General features: G+C 46.8%; 1 protein-coding gene across 5 annotated transcripts in view; it reads left to right on the top strand.

Moving 5' to 3' along the window:
- Window positions 1–24,259, top strand: part of TDRD1 (tudor domain containing 1) — a 613,801-nt gene that overhangs the window by 115,624 nt on the left and 473,918 nt on the right. For all 5 annotated transcript variants that reach the window (XM_033943145.1, XM_033943144.1, XM_033943148.1 and 2 more), the window contains one exon: window positions 3,901–4,006. In XM_033943145.1, coding sequence (XP_033799036.1) covers window positions 3,901–4,006 — 106 coding nt within the window. The remainder of the gene's footprint in view (window positions 1–3,900; window positions 4,007–24,259) is intronic.

Raw genomic sequence — 24,259 nt, forward strand, 5'->3', positions numbered from 1 at the left:
TTCTCAGTGGACCCTAGCAACCCAGTGGTCCCAAGCAATGGATCCTTGCTCACGTCACATATCTGTGACATCATCTCTTCGTCAGTCTCTTCAATGGTGGTTGATATCCTCAAATCTCTCCAGAGGTCTTCTGTTCCATCTACCTCCTCATCAACTTGTCATCACCACCGATGCCTCCCCTTACGCTTGGGGAGCTCATTTGAACGAGTTCCAAACTCAAGGTCTTTGGACAACACAAGAAATGAAGCATCACATCAATTTCTTGGAACTCAGAGCGATGTTTTATGCCCTCAAGGCCTTCCAACATCTTCTCTTTCCTCAAGTTCTCCTGCTGTGCACAGACAATCAAGTTGCGATGTACTACATCAACAAGCAGGGTGGGAAGGGCTCTCGCCTCTTGTGTCAGGAAGCCCAGAAGATCTGGACTTGGGCCATAAATCACCATCTATTCCTGAAAGCTATCTACATTCAGGGAGAAAAGAATTCCTTGACGGACAAGCTCAGCAGAATTCTCCAGCCTCACGAGTGGACACTCGATCCTGTAACTCTACAGTCCATCTTCGCTCAATGGGGCACTCCTCAGATAGACCTCTTTGCAGCTCCTCACAATCACCAGCTGCCCCTTTTCTGCTCCAGACTCTACTCTCCTCACCGTCTGGCAGCGGATGCATTTCTCCTGGATTGGTCCAATCTCTTCCTGTACGCTTTCCCTTCTCTGCCTCTCATGTTGAGAACCTTGTTCAAGCTCAAGAGGGAATGAGCCACCATGATTCTGATTGCTCCGAGGTGGCCCAGGCAACATTGGTTCTCCCTTCTACTTCAACTCAGTTCCAGGGAACCTTTTCTTCTTCCACTGTTTCCTTCTCTGCTTACACAGCATCAGGAGACCCTTCTACATCCCAACCTCCAGTCTCTGCACCTGACAGCTTGGTATCTCTCGGGCTAACTTCTCATGATACTCTTTTGTCTCAGCCCGTTCGTTCCATTCTAGATGCCTCCAGGAAACCAGCCACTCTGCAATGTTACCATCAGAAGTGGACAAGATTTTCTTCCTGGTGTCTTCTTCACCATCTTGATCCCACTTCCCTGGCAGTGGAGACATTGTTGGATTATTTGCTTTCTTTGTCTGACTCTGGCCTTAAGTCTTCTTCTATCAGAGTCCATCTCAGTGCCATTGCTGCCTTTCATGAGCCGGTTCATGGAAAACTTCTCTCAGCTCATCCCCTAGTGTCCAGGTTCATGCGAGGTCTTTTCAATGTGAAACCACCTCTTAAAGCCCCTCCTGTTATCTGGGATCTCAATGTGGTTCTTTCCGCCTTAATGAAGCCTCCATTTGAACCTTTGGCTTCCACTCCTTTCAAGTTTCTCACTTGGAAGGTACTTTTCCTTATTGCTCTTACCTCTGCCAGGAGGGTCAGTGAGCTACATGCACTAGTTGCAGATCCACCTTTTACGGGCTTTCATCATGACAAGGTGGTTCTGCGTACACATCCAAAGTTTCTCTCTAAGGTTGTCTCTGAATTCCATCTCAACCAATCCATTGTTCTGCCTGTTTTCTTTCCGAAACCTCACTCTCATTCTGGGGAACAGGCTCTGCATACTTTGGATTGTAAGAGGGCTCTAGCTTACTATCTAGAGCGTACGAAACCCCACAGATCAGTTCCCCAACTCTTTCTGTCCTTTGATCCGAATAAATTGGGACGTCCTGTTTCTAAACGTACGTTGTCTAATTGGCTGGCAGCGTGCATTTCATTCTGTTATGCTCAGACCGGACTGACACTGGAAGGTTCTGTCACGGCCCATAGAGTCCGAGCGATGGCAGCATCTGTAGCTTTCCTCCGTTCCACTCCTATTGAGGAAATCTGCAAGGCTGTTACTTGGTCCTCAGTTCATACTTTTACATCTCATTATTGTCTGGATGCATTCTCCAGACGGGATGGACACTTCGGCCAATCTGTTTTTCAAAATTTGTTTTCCTAATGGCCAACCTTCCCTCCATCCCTCTTTTTGTTAGCTTGGAGGTCACCCATCAGTCAAGAATATGCTGCCTGCTTGTCCTGGGATAAAGCACAGTTACTTACCGTAACAGGTGTTATCCAGGGACAGCAGGCAGATATTCTTGCGTCCCACCCACCTCCCTGGGTTGGCTTCTTAGCTGGCTTATCCAAACTGGGGACCGCGCGCCTCTGTCGGGCGGGAAGGCACTCGCACGTGCGCGGTGCGGTCTACCAGAACTTTCCAAGTTCTTAGAGTGCAATCACTCTAAAAAATTGTCCGTACTGGGGCTCCGTCGGTGCCGTCACCCATCAGTCAAGAATATCTGCTTGCTGTCCCTGGATAACACCTGTTACGGTAAGTAACTGTGCTTTCTGGCATTTAAAATTTTTGTTCTCCTTTGCCAAGTGAAATATTTCCATAACCTGCTGGTGCCTTAACAGTTTGAAAATTAACGGATATGGACCCGCTTGTCTATCCGATCTTTTTGTAGGAATCCTATGCGCCCGTTCGATCTCCAAAGGAAATTTTGTTTTAAGTGGCAGTATTTTAGGAAGAAAATTCTCCAAAAAGGAAATCGGGTTATTTTTCTCCACCCCTTCCAGTAAACTTAAGACCATTAGGTTACTCCTTCTCTCCCTGTTGCAGCAATCTTCCAGGTCTCGTTTGAGTATTTCAATCTTTTTCCGATCGAGCTTAAATTGAATTCTGAGCTTAAATTCTGCCTCAGTAACTTCGATTCTTTTCTCCAAATGATCCACTTTAATTTCAACCAGTTCCATTTTTTTTATTGAGAATAGAAACTTCTTTCATAACATCTTCTATTTTTCTCGCATAGTCTAAAACAATTTCTTTAATTTCACGAAGCTCCGTCAAAATTTCACTGTCGGCTCTACTTTCCTTCGGCAACGGAGTCTTCGAAGGGGTTGCTGGCACCGGTTTAAATCTTTTTACGCTTCCTGCGTTTGTAAAAGCTGAATCAGCCTTTGCCTGCTTCCCTGAAGCCATACTGTTCTAATATCACGCTTTTAAAGTTAAAAAAAAAAAATTTTCATGTAACTTATTTAACTTTAAAATGTCTGTCAGCACGGAGCTTGTTGTTTACCCGACCATTTGCATGCGCTTCCAAGCCACGCCCCTCAAACAATGTATGTTAACAAATTCCTTATCAATATTTGGTTTTCATCTGGGTTAATGATGTTAGTCAAATACAGTACTGTGACACCAGCTGGATCGCCCAAACTTGTTATATATTCATATTCAAAGATGCCACATTAGTTGTAATTAAATAACACACTTATCTGATTGTACTTCTATTTTATTCAACATTTGCAAAAGATGTGAAGAATCTGTAACATAAGAAGCTGCTTGAGTAACCATAGGTGTCAAAAACAGATCCACATACCAAGATAAGGGTTCCAAAACCGAAACCCCTCCTGTACACGATAGGGCATCCAGGTGACTTAACTGTTAATTTGTGAATTTTAGGAATAAAATAGATACGAGGAGTCTTTGAACATTGCTGATACAACATCTTATATTCTTTTTGTGTTATAATACCATCATATTTAGTCCTTAGCAATATTTCACCTATTGCGGCAGAGAGTGTGGCGCAGTGGTTAAAGCTACAGCCTCAGCACCCTGAGGTTGTGGGTTCAAACCCACATTGCTCCTTGTGACCCTGGGCAAGTCATTTAATCCCCCATTGGCCCAGATACATTAGATAGATTGTGAGCCCACTGGGACAGATAGGGAATAATGCTTGAGTACCTGAATAAATTCATGTAAACCGTTCTGAGCTCCCCTCAGAGAACGGTATAGAAAATTGAATGAATAAATAAATATAACTTTTTTTAATGATAAATTTTGTCATCTGAACAGGATTTTTTTTCTGCCTTTTTATAGGGTCGCAAAGATGTGCAAAGTGTAAGCAGGTTTATTATTGTTCATCAAGCTGTCAGAAGGAGGATTGGTCAATGCACAGTGTTGTGTGCAAACCTGTTAGACAGATGTAAGTAGGGAAGAACCGACTTTACTGTTGGCAACGTAAGTGGTATATGAAAGTTCTATAAATAGGATTCCTTTAGCAACTCTTCAGACCGGCATAGGTTCATCTTACAAGCGGGTTATATCTCATCATGACCAGCAGGTGAAGACTGAGACAAAACTTTGGAATGGTACATATCATGTGACCCCTCCCTAATTACCTCAGTTCTCCAGCAGGTGTGGTGAGCTGTACCCATCTCCCTTGGTAGGGCTGTTGGAATTTGTTTAGGACTTTCTGTCCCCTTTTTAGTGCCAGATAAAGTTTGGGTGGACCATGTTTGGGGGTCTGTCCTACTGCGGGGGTGTCAAACCCGGCGAGTTGCCTGCTGGGTCCCTCCCTCCCTTTCCTCCACCTCCCCAACATTTTTTTTTTTAGAGGCGCCTCAACAGTAAGCCTTACCCCCTGGTTGGTAAGGCATACTGTTTAGAGAGCCAAGTGGAGTCTGTTCTGTGTAAACAAAAACAAAAAAAAAGGAAAATCCTGAGGTAGTGCCGATCTGAAGGGTTGCTTTCCCTTTAAATATATGTATTTTTCAACTAACCAGTAATTTTAGAACATAAGAATTGCCAACTCTGGATCAGATCTTAGGTCCATCAAGTCCGGCAATCCGCACATGTGGAGGCCTCGCCAGGTGTACCCTGGCATAGATTTAGTCCCCATATCACTCTATGCTTCTCATAGGGAAATGTGCATCCAGTTTACCCTTACCCGTATCACTCTATGCCACTCATAAGGAGATGTGCATCTAGTTTACCCTTAAATCCTAGAACAATGGATTGCGCAATTACCTCCTCTGGGAGAGCATTCCAGGTGTCCACCACTCGCTGCGTGAAACAGAACTTCCTGATATTTGTCCTGGACTTGTCCCCCCTCAGCTTTAGTCCATGCCCTCTTGTCCATGTCACATTGGACATTGTAAATAACTGTTTTTCCTGCTCTATTTTGTCGATTCCTTTCAGTATTTTGAAAGTCTCGATCAGATCCCCTCGCAGTCTCCTCTTCCCAAGGGAGAACAGCCCCAGTCTCCTAAGTCGTTCCTCGTAATCCAGGTTCTCCATACCTTTCACTAGCTTCATTGCTCGTCTCTGCACCTTCTCCAGCAGTTTTATATCCTTCTTTAGGTATGGAGACCAGTGCTGGACGCAGTATTCCAAGTGTGGTCTGACCATCGCTCTATAAAGCGGCATTATAACTTTCTCCGATCTACTCGTGATTCCCTTCTTTATCATGCCAATTGAGCACTTCCCACGGGAAGAGGTGCACAATTTGGTCCAGACGCACAGAGGTGCACAATTTGATCCAGATGCGAGGCACTCGCGGCCGGCCTGAAAACAGCTGTTTGGGCCGGTGCGGTGGAGGAGCCTTGATGGCAGTGGGTGGCGACGTCCAAGGCTCCTTGCCACTAGTGCCTCGCGAGCCGGCAGTGGTTTGCAGGGAAGCCTGGTTGTCTCCAGCCACCCATGGAGGAATTTCCTCAGCCACCATCTGTGCAGCTGGGGATTTCCTATCAGCTGTTTTTTCTCTCAGCTGATGCCGGCTTTTGCCTGCTTTAGTGGCTGGGACAATTCAGCCTTCTCAGCCACTACAGGCCCTGGAGGGGTTATTTTTAGTGCATTTTTTTGCCGTTTTTCCTCAGATAGCCCCTCCATCTTGTATTTAGCCTCAGGTGCCTTCTCCCTGTTTTGACATAAGAGGGACAGGTTTCAGCTGGGTCCCCTGCTGGGGCAGGGAGTTTCATGGGGCCACTGGGTGATTTTCCCCCTCATTTTCTTTTTGCTTTGTGTAATGCATATTATCCCAGGACAAGCAGGCAGCATATTCTTGACTGATGGGTGACGGCACCGACGGAGCCCCGGTACGGACAATTTTAGAGTGATTGCACTCTAAGAACTTGGAAAGTTCTGGCATGCCGCACCGCGCACGCGCGAGTGCCTTCCCGCCCGACAGAGGCGCGCGGTCCCCAGTTTCTTAGTTTCCGCGGAGCTAAGAAGACGCGTTTTTTCAACGGCTGTTGAAATTTTTTTTGACTTGCCTTCCCGCTCGCGTAAACCTTTTTGGCTTTTGCCTGTTTCCTTTTTCTTTAATTTTTGTGTAAAAAAAAAAAAAAAAAAAACTTTTCTTTTTTAGTCAATTTGGCTTTTCCCCTGCGGGGCCTTCTGCCACCATCGAGGCCTCGGCCTTCGATTTGGCTGAAGCCGTCTTTACGTTCATGCCCCCTCAGCCAGGGTTTAAAAAGTGCCAGCGGTGTGCTCGGCCTATATCTCTCACGGACCCACACAACTGGTGCTTAAAGTGTTTGGGTCCTGAGCATCAGGCCTCCACCTGCACCCGCTGTGCCACACTTAAAAAAAGAACATTAAAAAATCGCCAAATACAGCAGCGATTATTGTTCGGTGCCGAGATGTCCGATCCCGTTCCATCGACTCCGGCACCGATTCAGTCGGCACCCTCTTCTTCGACGCCGCGCAACACCGCAATGGCGTCCCAGCATTCAGGTAAGCCGGCTAAGAAGCCTTCCCCGCTGGAGCGTCCTCCGGTCTCGAGTGCAGTGAGTCCAATCCTGCCGACTGTGAGGTGCCAGCGGAAGCGCTCCGCCCCTATCGAGGTGAGTCCCTCGACATCGGGCTCCTCATCTCCGGGGCGTCGAGCGGCACCACAGGTACCGCAGAAGAAAAAAGCGGTACCGGTGCCATCTCTTGATGACCGAATTACGGCCATTCTCCAGGTGCAGCTCAAGGAGCAATTACAACAGCTCCTTCCAGCTATCCTGGCACCGAACCTTCCGGTGCCAGTCCGCACTGAGCCGGTACCGATACTGGAACAGCCTGTGCTGTCGGTATCCACTCCTTCGGTACCGCTTCACTCGACCTCATCGGTATTGATGCCAGTCCTTGCACCGGAGCCGAGAGCTCAACATCAGTCGGTGCAGACTTCGGCACCGGTGCCACCGATTACATCGCCTGGCTCGGTATCGATGAGATCGGGTAAGTCGGTGCGCAAAACCCGACATGTAGAACCATCTACTCCAGAGTCTCGGGACCGATCTTCCCATGTCAGGGATCCTGATCTGTGGGGAGATTCAGAGGAACCCTTTCTTTCTGAAGGAGAATGTTCCTCAGATGAGGAGGATTCAGCTGTAAATGACCCATCCTCTAAACATGACACTTTAGTTTTTTGAAAGATATGTGTAACTCGTTGTCTATTCCTTTGGAGGCTGAGTCCAAAAAGTCTAAAGCTTTTTTGGATGCCCTTGACTTTGACCAACCTCCAAAGGAATTTTTGAAGCTCCCTCTTCATGACATCTTGAGGGAGACTTTCTACAAGAATTTGGAGACTCCCTTAACGGTTCCAGGGGCCCCACGTAAATTGGACTCTTTATACAAAGTAATTCCCATTCCTGGGTTCGACAAACCTCAACTTCCACACGAATCTTTACTTGTCGAATCCACCCTTAAAAAATCTTCAGGAGCCAGTGTATATGCTTCTGTACCTCCTGGCAGAGAGGGTAAAGCCATGGACAAATTTGGTAAGAGGCTCTACCAAAATGCTATGTTGGCAAATAGAGCTGGTAATTATGCTTTTCATTTTTCTTTCTACCTTAAACATCTCCTTACCACCATGGCTTCATTTGAGAAGTACCTTCCCCAACGGAAACAACAATCTTTTCACCATTGCTTGTCATCTCTGTTTCAGCTGCGTAAGTTCATGGTTAGGTCCATTTACGACACCTTCGAACTTACATCCAGAGCGACAGCAATGTCTGTGGCAATGCGTCGCCTGGCCTGGCTTCGGGTATCTGAACTTGATGTTAATCATCAAGATCGGTTAGCCAACGCCCCGTGCCTAGGGGATGAGCTTTTTGGGGAATCCATGGACTCGACTACTCAAAAGCTCTCTGCTCATGAGACACGTTGGGATACCCTACTTAAAAATAAGAAAAAGCCTACCCCAACAAGGCCTTTTAGACAACAGTCAGCCTATCAACGTCGCTTCACAGCTCGCCCATTGCCAGCAACAGCTCAGCAACCCAGGCGTCAGCGGCAGCAACAGCGTCAGCCTCCCAGACAACAGCAGCAACAGCAGCCTGTGAAGCCACCTCCACAGCAGAAGACACAGCCCTTTTGACTTACTTCTCCAAAGTATAGCCAGTACTCCTATATCTGCTCTCCTTCCTCAACCTATAGGAGGTCGTCTTTCTCTGTTCCTCAGCCGGTGGGAAGTTATCACTTCGGACCAATGGGTCCTCAACATCATCCGCCACGGCTACTCTCTCAACTTTCAGACTCTTCCGCCCCAAAACCTGCCAAAAGAGTCTGCTTTGAACAGTCCTCAATCTGCCCTCCTTATTCAGGAAGTCCAATCCCTCCTCCTTCTAAACGCTATAGAAGAAGTTCCTTTAGATCAAAAGGGGCAGGGATTCTACTCCCGTTATTTTCTAGTCCCCAAAAAAACAGGAGATCTCAGACCAATTCTGGATCTTCGCGATCTCAACAAACATCTGGTAAAGGAAAAATTCAAGATGCTTTCCTTAGCCATTCTTTATCCCCTTCTCAATCAAGACGACTGGCTATGCTCCCTCGATCTCAAAGAGGCATACACTCACATACCGATCAATATAACCTCCAGACGGTATCTCCGATTCATGATCAATCATTGTCATTACCAATACAAGGTGTTGCCCTTCGGTCTTGCCTCATCTCCAAGGGTGTTCACCAAGTGTCTTATTGTGGCAGCTGCCTTTCTACGCTCTCACCACCTTCAGGTATTTCCTTACCTGGACGACTGGTTAATCAAGGCCACATCCGCTCAAGCAGTTCTCCTGGCCACCAACCAAACCATCCTGTTTCTACGAATACTGGGATTCGAGATCAATCTACCCAAATCTCATATCATTCCCACTCAGAGACTTCAATTCATTGGAGCGATGCTGGACACACTCCTCATGAGAGCATTCCTACCATCCAATCGTCTTCAGACCCTTCAGTCTCTCTGTCAGCAGGTGCTTCTACATCTCTGCCAAACAAATGATGATACTCTTGGGTCACATGGCATCCACAGTCCATGTCACACCCCTCGCACGTCTTCACCTGCGCACTCCTCAATGGACCCTTGCTACTCAGTGGTCCCAAGCGACGGATCCTTGCTCACGACACATATCTGTGACATCATCTCTTCGTCAGTCTCTACAATGGTGGTTGGTATCCTCAAATCTATCCAGAGGTCTTCTGTTCCATCAACCTCCTCATCAACTAGTCATCACCACCGACGCCTCTCCTTATGCATGGGGAGCTCATTTGAACGAGTTCCAGACTCAAGGTCTTTGGACAGCCCAGGAAAAGAAGCATCACATCAATTTCCTGGAACTCAGAGCGATGTTTTATGCCCTCAAGGCCTTCCAACATCTTCTCTTTCCTCAGGTCCTTCTGCTGTGCACAGACAATCAAGTGGCCATGTACTACATCAACAAACAAGGTGGGACAGGCTCTCGCCTCTTATGTCAAGAAGCCCAGAAGATCTGGACTTGGGCCATAGATCACCATCTCTTCCTGAAAGCTATCTACATTCAGGGAGAACAGAATTCCTTAGCGGACAAGCTCAGCAGAATTCTCCAACCTCACGAGTGGACACTCGATCCTGTAATTCTACAGTCTATCTTCGCTCAATGGGGCACTCCTCAGATAGACCTCTTTGCAGCTCCTCACAATCACCAGCTGCCCCTATTCTGCTCCAGACTCTCCTCTCCTCACCGTCTGGCAGCGGATGCATTTCTCCTCGACTGGTCCAATCTGTTCCTGTACGCTTTCCCTCCTCTGCCTCTCATGTTGAGAACCTTGTTCAAGCTCAAGAGGGAATGAGCCACCATGATTCTGATTGCTCCGAGGTGGCCCAGGCAACATTGGTTCTCCCTTCTACTTCAACTCAGTTCCAGGGAACCTTTTCTTCTTCCTCTGTTTCCTTCTCTGCTTACACAGCATCAAGAGACCCTTCTACATCCCAACCTCCAGTCTCTGCACCTGACAGCTTGGTATCTCTCGGGTTGACCTCTCATGATACTCTTTTGTCTCAGCCTGTTCGTTCCATTATTGATGCCTCCAGGAAACCAGCCACTCTGCAATGTTACCATCAGAAGTGGACGAGATTTTCTTCCTGGTGTCTTCTTCATCATCTTGATCCCACTTCCCTGGCAGTGGAGACGTTGTTGGATTATTTGCTTTCTTTGTCTGACTCTGGCCTTAAGTCTTCTTCCATCAGAGTCCACCTCAGTGCCATTGCTGCTTTTCATGAGCCGGTCCATGGAAAACTTCTCTCAGCTCATCCCCTGGTGTCCAGGTTCATGCGGGGTCTTTTCAATGTGAAACCACCTCTTAAAGCCCCTCCCGTTATCTGGGATCTCAATGTAGTTCTTTCCGCCTTAATGAAGCCTCCATTTGAACCTTTGGCTGCCTCTCCTTTCAAGTTTCTCACTTGGAAGGTACTTTTCCGTATTGCTCTTACCTCTGCCAGGAGAGTCAGTGAGCTTCATGCACTGGTTGCAGATCCACCTTTTACGGTCTTTCACCATGACAAGGTGGTTCTGCGTACACATCCAAAGTTTCTCCCTAAGGTTGTCTCTGAATTCCATCTCAACCAATCCATTGTTCTGCCTGTTTTCTTTCCGAAACCGCATTCTCATTCTGGGGAACAAGCTCTGCATACTTTGGATTGTAAAAGGGCTCTAGCTTACTATCTAGAGCGTACGAAACCCCACAGATCAGTTCCCCAACTCTTTCTGTCCTTTGATCCGAATAAATTGGGACGTCCTGTTTCTAAACGTACGTTGTCTAATTGGCTGGCAGCGTGCATTTCATTCTGTTATGCTCAGACCGGACTGACACTGGAAGGTTCTGTCACGGCCCATAGAATCCGAGCAATGGCAGCATCTGTAGCTTTCCTCCGTTCCACTCCTATTGAGGAAATCTGCAAGGCTGCTACTTGGTCCTCAGTTCATACTTTTACATCTCATTATTGTCTGGATTCATTCTCCAGACGGGATGGACACTTCGGCCAGTCTGTTTTGCAAAATTTGTTTTCCTAATGGCCAACCTTCCCTCCATCCCTCTTTTTGTTAGCTTGGAGGTTACCCATCAGTCAAGAATATGCTGCCTGCTTGTCCTGGGATAAAGCACAGTTACTTACCGTAACAGGTGTTATCCAGGGACAGCAGGCAGATATTCTTGCGTCCCACCCACCTCCCCGGGTTGGCTTCTTAGCTGGCTTATCATAACTGGGGACCGCGCGCCTCTGTCGGGCGGGAAGGCACTCGCGCGTGCGCGGTGCGGCATGCCAGAACTTTCCAAGTTCTTAGAGTGCAATCACTCTAAAATTGTCCGTACCGGGGCTCCGTCGGTGCCGTCACCCATCAGTCAAGAATATCTGCCTGCTGTCCCTGGATAACACCTGTTACGGTAAGTAACTGTGCTTTTTGGCGGCCAGAGGGTCTCGGGGTGGGGTTGTTCCCTTTGCGCCCCCTGCTGTCTGGACCCCTTAATTTTTATGTCCTCCCACCTCCTCCCTCGTCCAGGTGCCCAAGTATGGCCTTGGACGAGGACTTGTCTGAGGAGAGTTTTATCTAATCCATGAGGACCTGGACCCTTGGGGAAACCTCCAGGATCCTCTCGAGGGGATGGCCGCTGGTACTTGGGACTTAGTTTTGTTTTTTTCTTTCCATCTACCAGCAAGGAGGCCTTCATGGTGCGCCTTTTTCAGAGGGACAAGTTCTCAGATCTGATTCAGCAGATCTCCTCAGTGTTGCACTTTGAAACGCTGCCTGAGACCCTGAATGTGGAGGACCCTCTTTTTTGGAGGATCTTCTCTGCTTCCCACTCTTGTCAGATACATCCGGTTTTCTGGATATTATCCTGGCGCAGTGGACTTTGCCGGAGGTATCTTTTAGGTTTGCGCGCTCCTTGGCTTGTTTATATCCTGTCCTGGTGGCTACCTTAAAGTCACCAGTAGTGGACACGGTGGTCTCAGCTATGGCTACGCAGCATACTGTGCTTGTCGAGTGCAGTTTTGTCTTGCGGGACTCTGAGGAGCATAAGTTGGAGATCATTCTTAAACTGAATTTTGATGTGTCTGCCTTGGGGGTCCAGGTAGCTATTTTTGCGGGACTGGTGGCTCGGGCTGTGTTTGGTGTGCCGAGCGGGTCCTTGACAGTGAGTCTGATGGTCAGGAGGTGGCGAAGATTGAGATGGCTGTCTCTTTCCTCTCAGACATCCTCTATGATTTCTTGCGGACATCTGCCAAATCCATGGCTGTGCATTGGACCTTCTGGCTTCGTGTTTGTTTTACAGATGTGGTGTCCAACATTAAACTCACTAAATTTTCTTTTTCAAGGGTCCTTGTTGTTTACAGAGGTTTTGGACAAGTTCAAACTCTGACGGACTCTAAAGTGCCCCACCTGCCTGAAGACCGTACTTGCCAAACTGTTCGAGGTGGTACTGCTTGGGGCTTCTGTGAGATTTCCGCAGGTACTGCCTTGGGTGTGGGACTACTCCCTACCTGACTTCTGATTTTGCCTGGTGTTCAAGCAGCTATTTGTGCGGGACTGGTGTCTCGGGCTGTGTTTCAGTGGGCCGAGTGGGTCCTTGACAGTGAGTCTGATGGTCAGGAGGTGGTGAAGATTGAGATGGCTGTCTCATTCCTCTCGGACATCCTCTATGATTTCTTGCGGACGTCTGCCAAATCCATTGATTTACAAGACAAAAAAACTCCAAAACACTGCCACAAACCTATACTAGAAACTACCAAAAGGCAGGAATAGTCAAGGGTTCAGAGAGTGGTCGCTCAGGGTACCTATACACAAATTAATATACATAAACTCAATAAAGATAAGGTATAGGGTGCCCTCAGTGTGGGGAGGCAGCGACGGGAGACAAGGCTCCAACGCTTAACAGAATCAGGTGAAGGTAATATACCTACACCCGCACACCATCATCGGGCACCCTGGATGTGCAAAAAATAAAGAGTGCTAAACCACAACTCAATAAATTATAAAGTCAATTAAAGTGTGATTCAAATGAAAAACCCCAGAGCGACCACTCGCTGAACCCCCCAGCCAACTCCCCAGAGACAATAAGCAGCGAACTTAACTGAAGGATAGAAAATTCCTGGTGCTCAAAAAACAAAACCTCACAAGATACCAGATTCGACCAGCCTGATTTCGGGACCAAACCCTTCTTCAGGAACCCATGATCACACAGTGGGAATACGAGTCATCTGGAGAGTCGTGTCACAGCTCACAAAGTACGGGCTGTGGCAGCTTCTGTTGCTTTCCTTAGATCAACTTCTATTGAGGAAATTTGTAAAGCTACTACCTGGTCCTCAGTTCATATATTCACTTCACATTACTGTCTGGAAACTTTTTCCATAAGGGATGGGCACTTCAGCCAGTCAGTATTGCAAAATTTATTTTCTTAAAGGCCAGCTCTCCCACCATCTCTTTCTAGTTAGCTTGGAGGTCACCCATGTGTGAGAATATGCTGCCTGCTTGTCCTGGGATAAAGCACAGTTACTTACCGTAACAGATGTTATCCAGGGACAGCAGGCGGATATTCTCACAACCCACCCACCTCCCCTGGTTGGCTTCTTAGCTGGCTTATCTTAACTGAAGGGACCGCGTGACTACATTGGACAGGAAGGCACTTGCGCATGTGCAGTGCGAGCTGATCGCAAACTTTCGAAACTTAAAGTTGCGATTCACTTTTCAAGTGTCCGTACCAGGGCTTCGTCTGTGACATCATCCATGGGTGAGAATATCTGCCTGCTGTCTCTGATAAAACTTGTTACAGTAAGTAACTTTGCTTTCTAGTGCATCCCTATCTGGACGACTGGTTGATTCACGCAAAGTCGTTCCAGGAGAGCACCTGGGTCACGGCTTGGGTAGTGGAATTCCTGCATTCGCTGGGATGGGTTGTCAACCTTGCCAAGAACTGGTTGGCCCCCTTGCAGAGCTTGGAGTATCTTGGGGATCTGTTTGACACCTCCTTCTCCCAGAGGCCCGAGTAAGCAAATTGCAGTCCTAGCTTCGCCTGCTTATGGCGTCCCGGTGTCCTTGGGCGCAGGATTTCCTCCAAGTCTTGGGATCGATGGCAGCTTCCCTGGACGTGGTGAGGTGGACTCGGGTCCACATGCATCTTCTTCAGAATGTTCTGCTTCGGAGGTGATCACTATAGAGGCACATCCTGGATCACCCTGTTCTGCTGTGGGGCTTTGCTCACTGCAGTCTTAATTGGTGGCTCCAGTACTCCCATCTAGTGCAAGGGGTGATTCTGGGTCAGCCTCAGTGGACAGTGCTTCTCATGGATGCCAGTCTTCTCGGTTGGGGAGCTCAATGTCTGGGTCACTCAGCTCAAGGCACCTGGTCCACAGAGGAGACATCTTGGTCGATCAATGTTCTGGAGGCCAGAGCCATACGTCTGGCGCTGTTAGCCTTCCATTTCTTCATGATAGGCAAGTCGGTCTGGGTTCTTTCAGACAGTGCCATGACGGTGGCCTATGTCAATCGTCAGGGGGGCACCAAGAGCATTCTGGTGGCACAGGAGGCGGCTCTGCTCATGGTCTGGGCAGAGCCTTGTCTCCTGGATATCTTGGTCTCTCACATAGCATGAGTAGAGAATGTTTAAGCAGACTTCCTCAGTCGTCATGTACTAGATACCAGAGAGTGGTGTCTTAGCCACGTGGCCTTTCAGTTGATAGTGCATGCTTGGGGTCAGCCCCTCATGGACCTGATGGCTACGAGAGGCAATGCCAAAACACCCTGCTTCTTCAGTCGTCGCAGAGATGGTCAGGCCGAGGGTCTCGATTCAACCATGGCCAACGAAGGGTCTGTTGTACGGTGTTCCCTCCATGGGCAGAGTTCTTCTACGCATTGTTTGTCATCTAGGCCTTATGATTCTGGTGGCCCTAGATTGGCCCAGACGACCATGGTATGTGAACTTGGTGCAGCATTTGGTGGCGGATCCTCTGCCTCTCTTGCCTGACTTTTTTACTCAGGGTCCCATTCCAATGTTTGATCCGGGTCCTTTTTTGTCTTACAGCTTGGCTCTTGAAAGGGATCGCCTAGGATTAGGGTATTCAGATAAGATAATCTCCACCCTGTTGTGATCGCGGAGACTGTCCACTTCTTGGGCTTATGGACGGGTTTGGCGTGTATTTGAGAAGTGATGTGCTACGTATGGAGTGGTCTCTTTTCACATCTCCTTGCCTCACATCTTAGAGTTCTTGCAGGATGGCCTGGCTTGGTCTTCTCTCCGGGTTCAGCATGCAGCCTGTCAGCCTTTCGTGGGTTGTTTTGAGGTCAGCGTCTGACTGCCATTCCTGTCGTTCGCTTCTTGTGGGCTGCCAAATTGCTCAAGCCTCCCGTGCAACCGTCTGTTCCATCTTGGGATCTTAATCTGGTCTTGTCTGTGCTGGTGCTCCCACCTTTTGAGCCTTTGGGTATCTGCTCGTTGATGGGCCTTATTCTTAAGTCGGTCTTCTTGGTACTATTACTTCTGCTAGACGTGTTTAGGAGCTGCAGGCTCTCTTGTAGGTCTCCCTTCTTGGAATTTTCTAGGGAATGGGTCGTCTTACGGCCTGTTCCTTCCTTTCTGCCAAAGGTATTTTCTCCTTTTCATGTCACTCAGTTGGTGGTCCTCCTGGTGCTAGGTAGTTGGGAGGGTGCTGAGCAGAAACAGTTGCGCAAATTGGATGTTAGTCTGGTCCTTCAGGTCTGCTTGCAGAGGACCGAGGAGATCAGAAAATCAAATCATCTTTTTGATCTTCTAGTGCAGGGGTGTCAAAGTCCCTCCTCGAGGGCCGCAATCCAGTCGGGTTTTCAGGATTTCCCCAATGAATTTGCATGAGATCTATTAGCATACCATGAAAGCAGTGCATGCAAACAGATCTCATGCATATTCATTGGGGAAATCCTGAAAACCCGAGTGGATTGCGGCCCTCGAGGAGGGACTTTGACACCCCTGTTCTAGTGTGTCCTCGTAAGGGGGATGGTGCTTCCAATGCTTCCATAGCGCGTTGGATCAAGGAGACTATTGCTTCCTCTTACCTTCTTCAGAAAAAGCCTGTTCTGAAATTTCTCAAGGCTCATTCAACTAGGGGTCAGATCGCTTCTTGGACTGAGTCTTCATTGTTGCCTCCAGTGGATATTTGTAACGCTGCTGTTAGGTGTTCCTTGCATTCCTTTGTCAGGCAATACTGTATGGATGTTCAGGCGTGTCAGGACACGGTGTTCGGTGAGTGTGTTCTGCTTTTGGCCCTTCAGGGGTCCTACCCATGATGAGGACTGCTTTGTTGGTACATCCCATCTGAAAGATCTACAGCTATACTGGTCTGGAGAGTTGCTAAACAAGGAGAAATTAGGTTCATACCTGCTAATTTACTTTCTTTTAGCCTCTCCAGACTAGCATAAGACCCACCTTGTATCTTGTCGTGTTGTTCTTGTGGGTGTTGTGCGTGCAGATTTTGGTTTTTCTGCGGGTTCTACTATTTTTCTGGGGCCGGGGAGATATAAGATCAGTGGCTGTGGCTCGGCTGGTATAGCTGGTGAGCTGTGGGGACCTTTGCTGTTTGCATTTGTTCCTTTGTATTATCCAACAGCATTCCTGTTTTTATTAGTTGTTACTCCTGTTCGGAATCCTGTTTGTTTTTTCTGTTTATAGTTCTTAGTTCTGCTTGGCTATTTGGCAGACTGAGGTAATTAGGGAGGAGTCACATGATATGTACTATTCCAAAATTTTGTCTCAGTCTCCACCTGCTGGTCATGATGAGATATAACCCACTTGTAAGATTACCTCTGGAGAAGCTAAAAGAAAGTAAATTAGCAGATAAGAACCTACAACTGAAGGCAGCAGTGCTGGGCCTCTGTATGGAAATATGATGGAAGATAAAGGCCAAATGGCCCCATCCAGTCTGCCCATCCACTGTAACCATTATCTCTTCCTCTCTGAGATCCATGTGCCTAACCCACACTTTTTTGAATTCAGACAAAGTCTCTTGTTTCCATCACCTCTTCTGGGAAATTGTTCTATGCATCTACTACCCTGACGTGACATTGCATATTTTAAAGTCTTCTGCCTTGACTAACCTGACCATTTATTTTTTTTATCAAAAGGGGACATCTACTAATTGTCAGTCACACCCCTAATTCTGCCCTAGCCCCATCCCAATTCCACCCTAACCCCGCCTCCAATTTCTTCCATTTATTTTTCATGTACACATAATATCTTATTAATTCATAATGGCCTCATTCACATGTCCTTAGTGCCCCCAGTGTGCCTCCTTCCTATGTCCTTAGTGCCCCTAGTGCAGGGGTAGGGAACTCTGGTCCTCGAGAGCCGTATTCTAGTTGGGTTTTCAGGATTTCCCCAATGAATATGCATGAGATCTATTTGCATGCACTGCTTTCAATGCATATTCATTGGAGAAATCCTGAAAACCCGACTGGAATACGGCTCTCGAGGACTGGAGTTCCCTACCCCTGCCCTAGTGCCTCCTTCCTATGTGCTTAGTGCCCCCAGTGCCTCCGTCCTGTATCCTTAGTGTCTCTTTCCTGTATCCTTAGTGTCCCATCCTATGTCCTTAGTGTCCTCAGTGCCTCCTTCCTATGTCCTTATGCAGGTCGGGACAATGGGACGGTCGGTCCAAAAATGGGACTGTCCCATTGAAAACGTATGGTCACCTTATGCATGAATGATTGACTCAGCATTGACAAGAAGGGGGACTTATTTTTTTAAGCCATCAAGTCTGCATCCCCTTGCCCCGACACCTCAAAATTACTTTGTCATCTAGTAGATTCCCTTATCGTTGCCACAAAAACAACAAATTATTTTCTTCAGTCGTTCCACGTCTACAAACTGATTATATTCAAGCAAACAATGGATCCAAGATTCCCCCCCCCAAAAAAAAAAAAAAAAATTCTGACTTAGGTTGAAGCTGAATATGGAAGCAATTCTGGGCAGAAGTTGGTCCTCGAAGGTTGTGGATAAGAGCGAATTAAAGGGTAGGCCCAGGAGGCAGGTGCCTAGGGCCGGCGTTAGAGGGGGAGCAAACAGCAACAGATCCGGGGGAGGTGGGGCAGCGATCCAAACTTCTTTGCTAAACTCCTAAATTGGTGCCCTGGCATGGCAGCTGCCCTGAAACTTTCCCTCTGCCGCGATGTGTCCTGTCAAAAACGGGAAGTTGCGGCAGAGGGAAAACTTCGGGGTAGCTGCCGTGTCAGGGCCCCTCTGAAAAGGACAGTTTTGGCTGCGAGGGAGAAGCGATCTCTTGCCTGGCCTCCTCCCCCCCTACTCTTCAGCTTATCCCCTTCTCGGCTGTATTAGCAGGCAGGCAGGAGCAAGAAGAGCAGCTGCCCCGGGCACTCTGTTTTGGGCCGCGATGGTCATCTACTTTTTCTCTGCTTCCCTGATGCGGCAGGAACAAAAGCTGCCTTCCTTCTCCTCCCTTCCCTGACGTCAATCTTGATGTCAGAGAGGACCATGCAGCGATTGGCTGGCCTGGAACGTCCTCTGCGATGTCAAAATTGGCATCGGGAAGAAGGCAAGAAGCAGCAGCAGCGGACCGGGCTTTGAATTGGCGCAGCAGGGAGGGAAAGCGATAACCCGTCCCGGTGTCCCGAAAACAGGACGTATGGTCACCTTAGCCTTGACCTCTTAAAAAAAAAAATACAAATGATAATTAACATTTTCTCTGCGTACAGTGTGCTTTGTTTTTTCAAATTTTATTGTTGGTAGATCATTTTGACTTGGCCATTTTTAAAAAGTAGCTCGCAAGCCAAAAAAGTGTGGGCACCCCTGCTGTACTGTCTTGAAGAAAGATTTGGCCTCTAAAGCTAATTGAAAAATGGAATAGTCCAATAAAATGGTATTTTCTTATTTCTCATTATTTGTTTTATTTTTATTTGTTAATTTGTAAAGTGGTGATTGTTACGTAGCAGTTTTTTTCAAATTTACATCTACTGTCTTTATATTTTGCACAGTATTAGAGGACATGCCACTATTTCTGTGATGTTGCATTGTATGCAGAGTCTGGTTTCTTGGTTCAGTTTAACTTTTGTCTACATAGTTCTATTTTTAGTTTGTGATTATTCCATATTGGGTGACGGTGTATCTGTCTGTGTGTATGAAAAGGACATGGCTTTCTGTTAGCATCGACTGTACAGGATCAATTGACTGTGCAGGATCTGGCTTGTTTAGTTTTACATTGCGTGTGTTGGTGTTCTAGTGCTCACTGCAGTGTTTAAGATGCTGCCTTTTCCTAGGTGCACCCTTGTGTGACTCATGGATTATTACTAAAAATATCTTTTTTATAGAGAGGAGGGGGTTGTTAAAAAAATGATCAGCACTGGCTGTCATATATACTAGGTACGCTACTGGATTTGATAACCCTATTCTAACTTTACTGTTGATATAGGTGTTGTCCCTCCCCCCCCTACACACACACTATAAAGAATTAAATTAAAGTTGTATTAACATCAAGCAGCTTTCAAATGACATTATAAGCAAATAAAAATAAAATATTTTTAATACATTGCTAATTATTATCTGCATCTTTACCTAAACTGTTTTGCCCTAGCTCTCACTTTGCTCTACAGCAAAATAAAAAAGTAGCAGATAAAGATCAATCACACAGGTCTCCTTCAAGGCTCAGTAACACCTTTCCATAAATTATGTGGAAGAGGTCTGGAAGTGGGGATAGCATCTATTTCATATCCTCAGTGAGACCTCAGGAAGGAATCTAACGATCAAAACATTATTAGAGGTGCTGTAGAGCCATTTCTTGTATGACTGGATGAGTTATATTATCTTTTTTTTTTTTAGTTGTTTAAATTCATGCAGAAATAAATGGCTAGATTGAACCTAATGACTTCTTAACGCATTTCCCTTTTTTAAACCTCTATACTATTTGAAAGAGGGCAAATATCTAATTATTCCCTTCTAGAATTGGATAGTTCTTAAATTTAGTAAAAATATTCTGGCATAAGTGTCAAGCCTTAAAAAAGGAAGTCATATTGAGCATTGGAAAATAATAATTAATAAAAATAGTACACATTTAGGGCTCCTTTTACTAAGCTGCGATAGCGGTTTTAGCGTGCGCTTAGCGCGTGCAGAATTGCCCCGCGCGCTAGACACTAACGCCAGCATTGAGCTGGCATTAGTTTTCCTGCGTAGCGTGGGGGTTATCGCACGCTAAAAACGCTAGCACACCTTAGTAAAAGAGGGGGGTTAATTTTCCCCACCACCAAATTTCCCCATCCCGCCCCACCCAGCTACTTTTTCATGCCACCCAGCTGGAAAAAATTTCTGGGGAGAACACTGCACTATCTACATTCTTATCATATAACTTTGTTTTTAATTGCAAGCCATTGAATTTTGTTGAATTTTTGCTGTTTTTAAGGATGTTTTACAAAAAGCAAGGGTGCCTGTTATACAGTGTTTACCTATCTGTACGCCGGGGGGGGGGGGGGATCAAGTAATGCACTCGGCCTAAGAGGACGCTTCTCGATCCCTCTCCTGACCCGAGCTCTATATTATCGGCTTTATTCTGCTTATTTCAGTTTTTTCGGGACTCCTTTCTCTCCTGCTGGTTGGGGCAGGTAGCCGGCTATCTGCGGATACCCTTTTGTTGGGGATGTGCATTATGCCGACGCGAGCTTCGAAGGCTGCTAAGATCTTGAGAGGCCCTTTTACTCCTGCCAAGATGGCGACGTCTCCTTCCCCTGCAAGAGCTCCCGACAGCCCGATAATAACTCTGCATGCTGACTCTATCGAAGAGCTGAAAAAATATCTAACAGCTTTTCTAGATGATAAGCTTACCAGGTTGCAATCCACAGTTGACGGAATGAAAGATACAGTGGAGTGGCAGGCCACCCGATTGCAACACGTGGGAGACCGTGTGTCGACTCAGGAGGATCGAGTGGGGGCTTTGGAGGCAGGGAGCCACTCTCTCGAAGAAAAATACCATCGCCTGGAGGACCGCGCGGAAGACTTGGAGAATTGTAGCCGTCGGAATAATATCCGGCTTATTGGCTTACCGGAGTCCCTTACTGCCACGGCTCTGTCCATTTTGATTTTGACATGGTTGCCTGGGGAACTGGGCATGGATACTGGCGGGGCCCCTCTGCTTGTTGAGAGGGCTCACCGGTTGGGGACTTGTCGAGATGGGGACTCCCGTCCCCTCCCGGTGATTGCCCGCCTGCTCAACTTTGCAGACAAGCATTGGCTAATGGACAGTTACAGGAAGAAAGGCACTCTCTTCTATGAGGGTCACAGACTCTTGGTGTTTCAGGACTATTCCCAGCGGGTGTCGGAGCAATGGAGGGCGATGTTACCATATTGTACTCAGCTTCATCAACGTCAGATGCGATTTGCTCTACAATATCCGGCCAAGCTTAGAGTGCATCATGAAAACCGGGTGCTCTACGTTTCATCCCCTATGGAGATCCGCACTTTCTTAGAGGGCCTGTCGGGCTGAAGGCTGGGTCTCTGCGATCTCTTCGGCACCGGTTGAGCCTTCCTGATTCTATGGGGGACCTGGAATAGTGGACATTTATTGCCTAGTGCCTGCTGCATAATTTTCTTTACTTTATTTTTCTCCCTGCCTTTGCGGCTCTCCTTTCTCTGCGGCCTGGGATGCGGCTGTGCCTGCCGCTGCTACGGTTTTTGTTTTCTTTCTTTCTTTACTTATTTTTCTTTGTTCTTTTTTTAAAATTTTTTTTAAATTTATATGCTTTTACAAATTGTTAAACAATAATGTAGAGAATGACACGGTTACCGGTTGCCTATCGAATAATGTATAAACTATGTTTGCTCACTCTCAAATCTATAATTTTCAAAACCCCAGCATTTATTTATAAAGTTTTAATTCCCTATAATACTTCTAGAATATTACGGTCAACAGAACAACATCTATTGGTTGTTCCTTCTTTAAAAGTTATTAGTACACGACATCATTCTATTTTCTCAGTTACGGCTCCCCTAGCTTGGAATGCCCTGCCAATTTATCTAAGAGAAGAAAGAATTCTTGACAAATTTAAGAGCAAACTTAAGGGCTTCCTTTTTAAAGACGCTTTTAGTGATTAACTGAATTCTTTTCATTTTTAATATTTTATATTAAATTTCTTCCCCTTTTCCCAATGTTATTTTACCTTAATTGTTTCTTTTATGTTTAAATTTGTTTTTTATTAAAGATCAATAGATGGCAGTATGCAGAAATGCAACCAAACAATATACAATACATAAGAACCCCCCCCACCTCTGTTCAACCCCCCCCCCCCCGGGAACAGCCACTGTTACACACGCCAGGGAATAATCAATCAAGCAAACGTGCTTTTGCTACAGGCGATAAAGTAGAACAAAAAGGTCTCCAACAACAAAGATATAATATGCCCTTTTTAGAATGTAAATCTGGAATGGCTTGTCGCTCATATCCAGCCCAATAAATCATTTGAGTCCGCCAGTGCAAGACAGTAGGTGTTTGTGGAGACAACCAACATTGTAAAATAGTCTTTATACCCACCAGGATAGCCCTTTGGACAAAAGCATTCACACCTGGTTTAACTGGGTCCAGTGAAAATTTCAAAGTGAAGAGAAAAGTCGATGTCGGTATCCAGGAGCATTTCCACAGGGACTGAATCATAAGGCCTATGCGCCGCCAGTAGGCCCGAATACCAGGACATAGCCAAAACATGTGTCCGAGGGTTGCCCTGGTAGCAGCGCATTTAGGGCAGCCTGCAGAAGGGCTAATGTGTGCTTTATAGGCTCGCACAGGTGCATAATAAGCTCGAACCAAGAATTTATAGTAGCGTTCCTTTTCCGTCGCTGCCACCAGGATGGTCGACCCCAATTTGAAACTCCGCTTTAACATAGATTCTGACACTGTGACTTGTAGATCCGTGGACCAGGAATCTGCCAAAGTTGTATAGTCCAGTTCTCCCGCCAACTCTTGAAGAAAACGATGGTAGAAACAAAGCGGAGTGGGGACCTGCGCCGTTAAACATAAAGCTTCTGATAATGTTTCTTGTACTGCTTCCAATAAAGCCTGTCGGGGGAGAGATTGTACATAATGCAGTAGTTGACCATAACTCAACCAGTCATTAGCAGTCAATATATGAGCATCCAACAACATCTGAAATGATTGGAGTGTGCCATCAGGTTGTAGTACTTGAGACAGATAAAACACTCCCCCCCCGAGTCCACTGAGACGGGGCCCCCAGGTCAAAACCAGGAGCATAGTCTACATTACCATGAATGGTCAAACATGGGGTCACATCCGACCTGACATGTAACTGCTGACATAATCGTTTCCAAATTTTCCGTATAGGTATTAAAAATAAATCCCCATAATGTTGAGTACGCAAAGGCAATGTTGAGACGTGTAGTAAATAGCTAAAGTGATAAGGAGAAAATGCAAGGCACTCAACCCCGGCCGCCGAAAAATGAGAGGTCCCATAGAACCAGTCATTCAAGTGTCGGAGCTGGCATGCTATATTCAGTCTCCCCAAATGTAACAGTCCCAGGCCTCCGTGAGATACGGGTAAAGAAAGGGTACGAAGGGGAATCCGAGAACGTTTACCGCCCCACAAATACCCAGACAATGATTTATGAAGAACACGAAGATGCCGATATTGTAGTAGCAAAGGCAAGGTCTGTAAGAGATATAACCATTGGGGAATGACCATCATATTGTATAAGGCTATCCTGCCTAAAAGAGTTAACGGATAAGAGCGCCAAGCTCGGAGCCTCTGTCCCGTTCGCTGGAGGAGAGGAAGAACATTAAGCGCGTACATTTGAGTTAAATCTTGCGGAATCCAAATCCCCAAATAACGTAAAGACATGGAAGTCCATTCTAATGGAAAGGAGCCTTGCCAAGAGGTCCGAATCTCCTCTTGCAGGGGTAGGACTAAGGACTTCTGCTTGTTTAAGATAAGACCAGAAAAAAGATGAAACTCGTCCAGTATCTCAAGGGCCCGAGCCAGGGACCGCTGAGGATGAGCCAGGGTCAACAGGATATCGTCAGCAAATGCTAATGCCCGCAGTTCAGACGAGCCCTCTGATAGTCCGACTAAGATGTCATCCCTCTGAATTGTCCGAAGGAGAGGTTCCAAGTATACCAAGAACAATAAGGGCGACAACGGGCAACCCTGACGCGTCCCTCTACCAACCTCAAAGGACGGTGTAA

The sequence above is a fragment of the Geotrypetes seraphini genome, chromosome 4 (genome assembly GCF_902459505.1).
Source record: "Geotrypetes seraphini chromosome 4, aGeoSer1.1, whole genome shotgun sequence".
Taxonomy (NCBI): domain Eukaryota; kingdom Metazoa; phylum Chordata; class Amphibia; order Gymnophiona; family Dermophiidae; genus Geotrypetes; species Geotrypetes seraphini.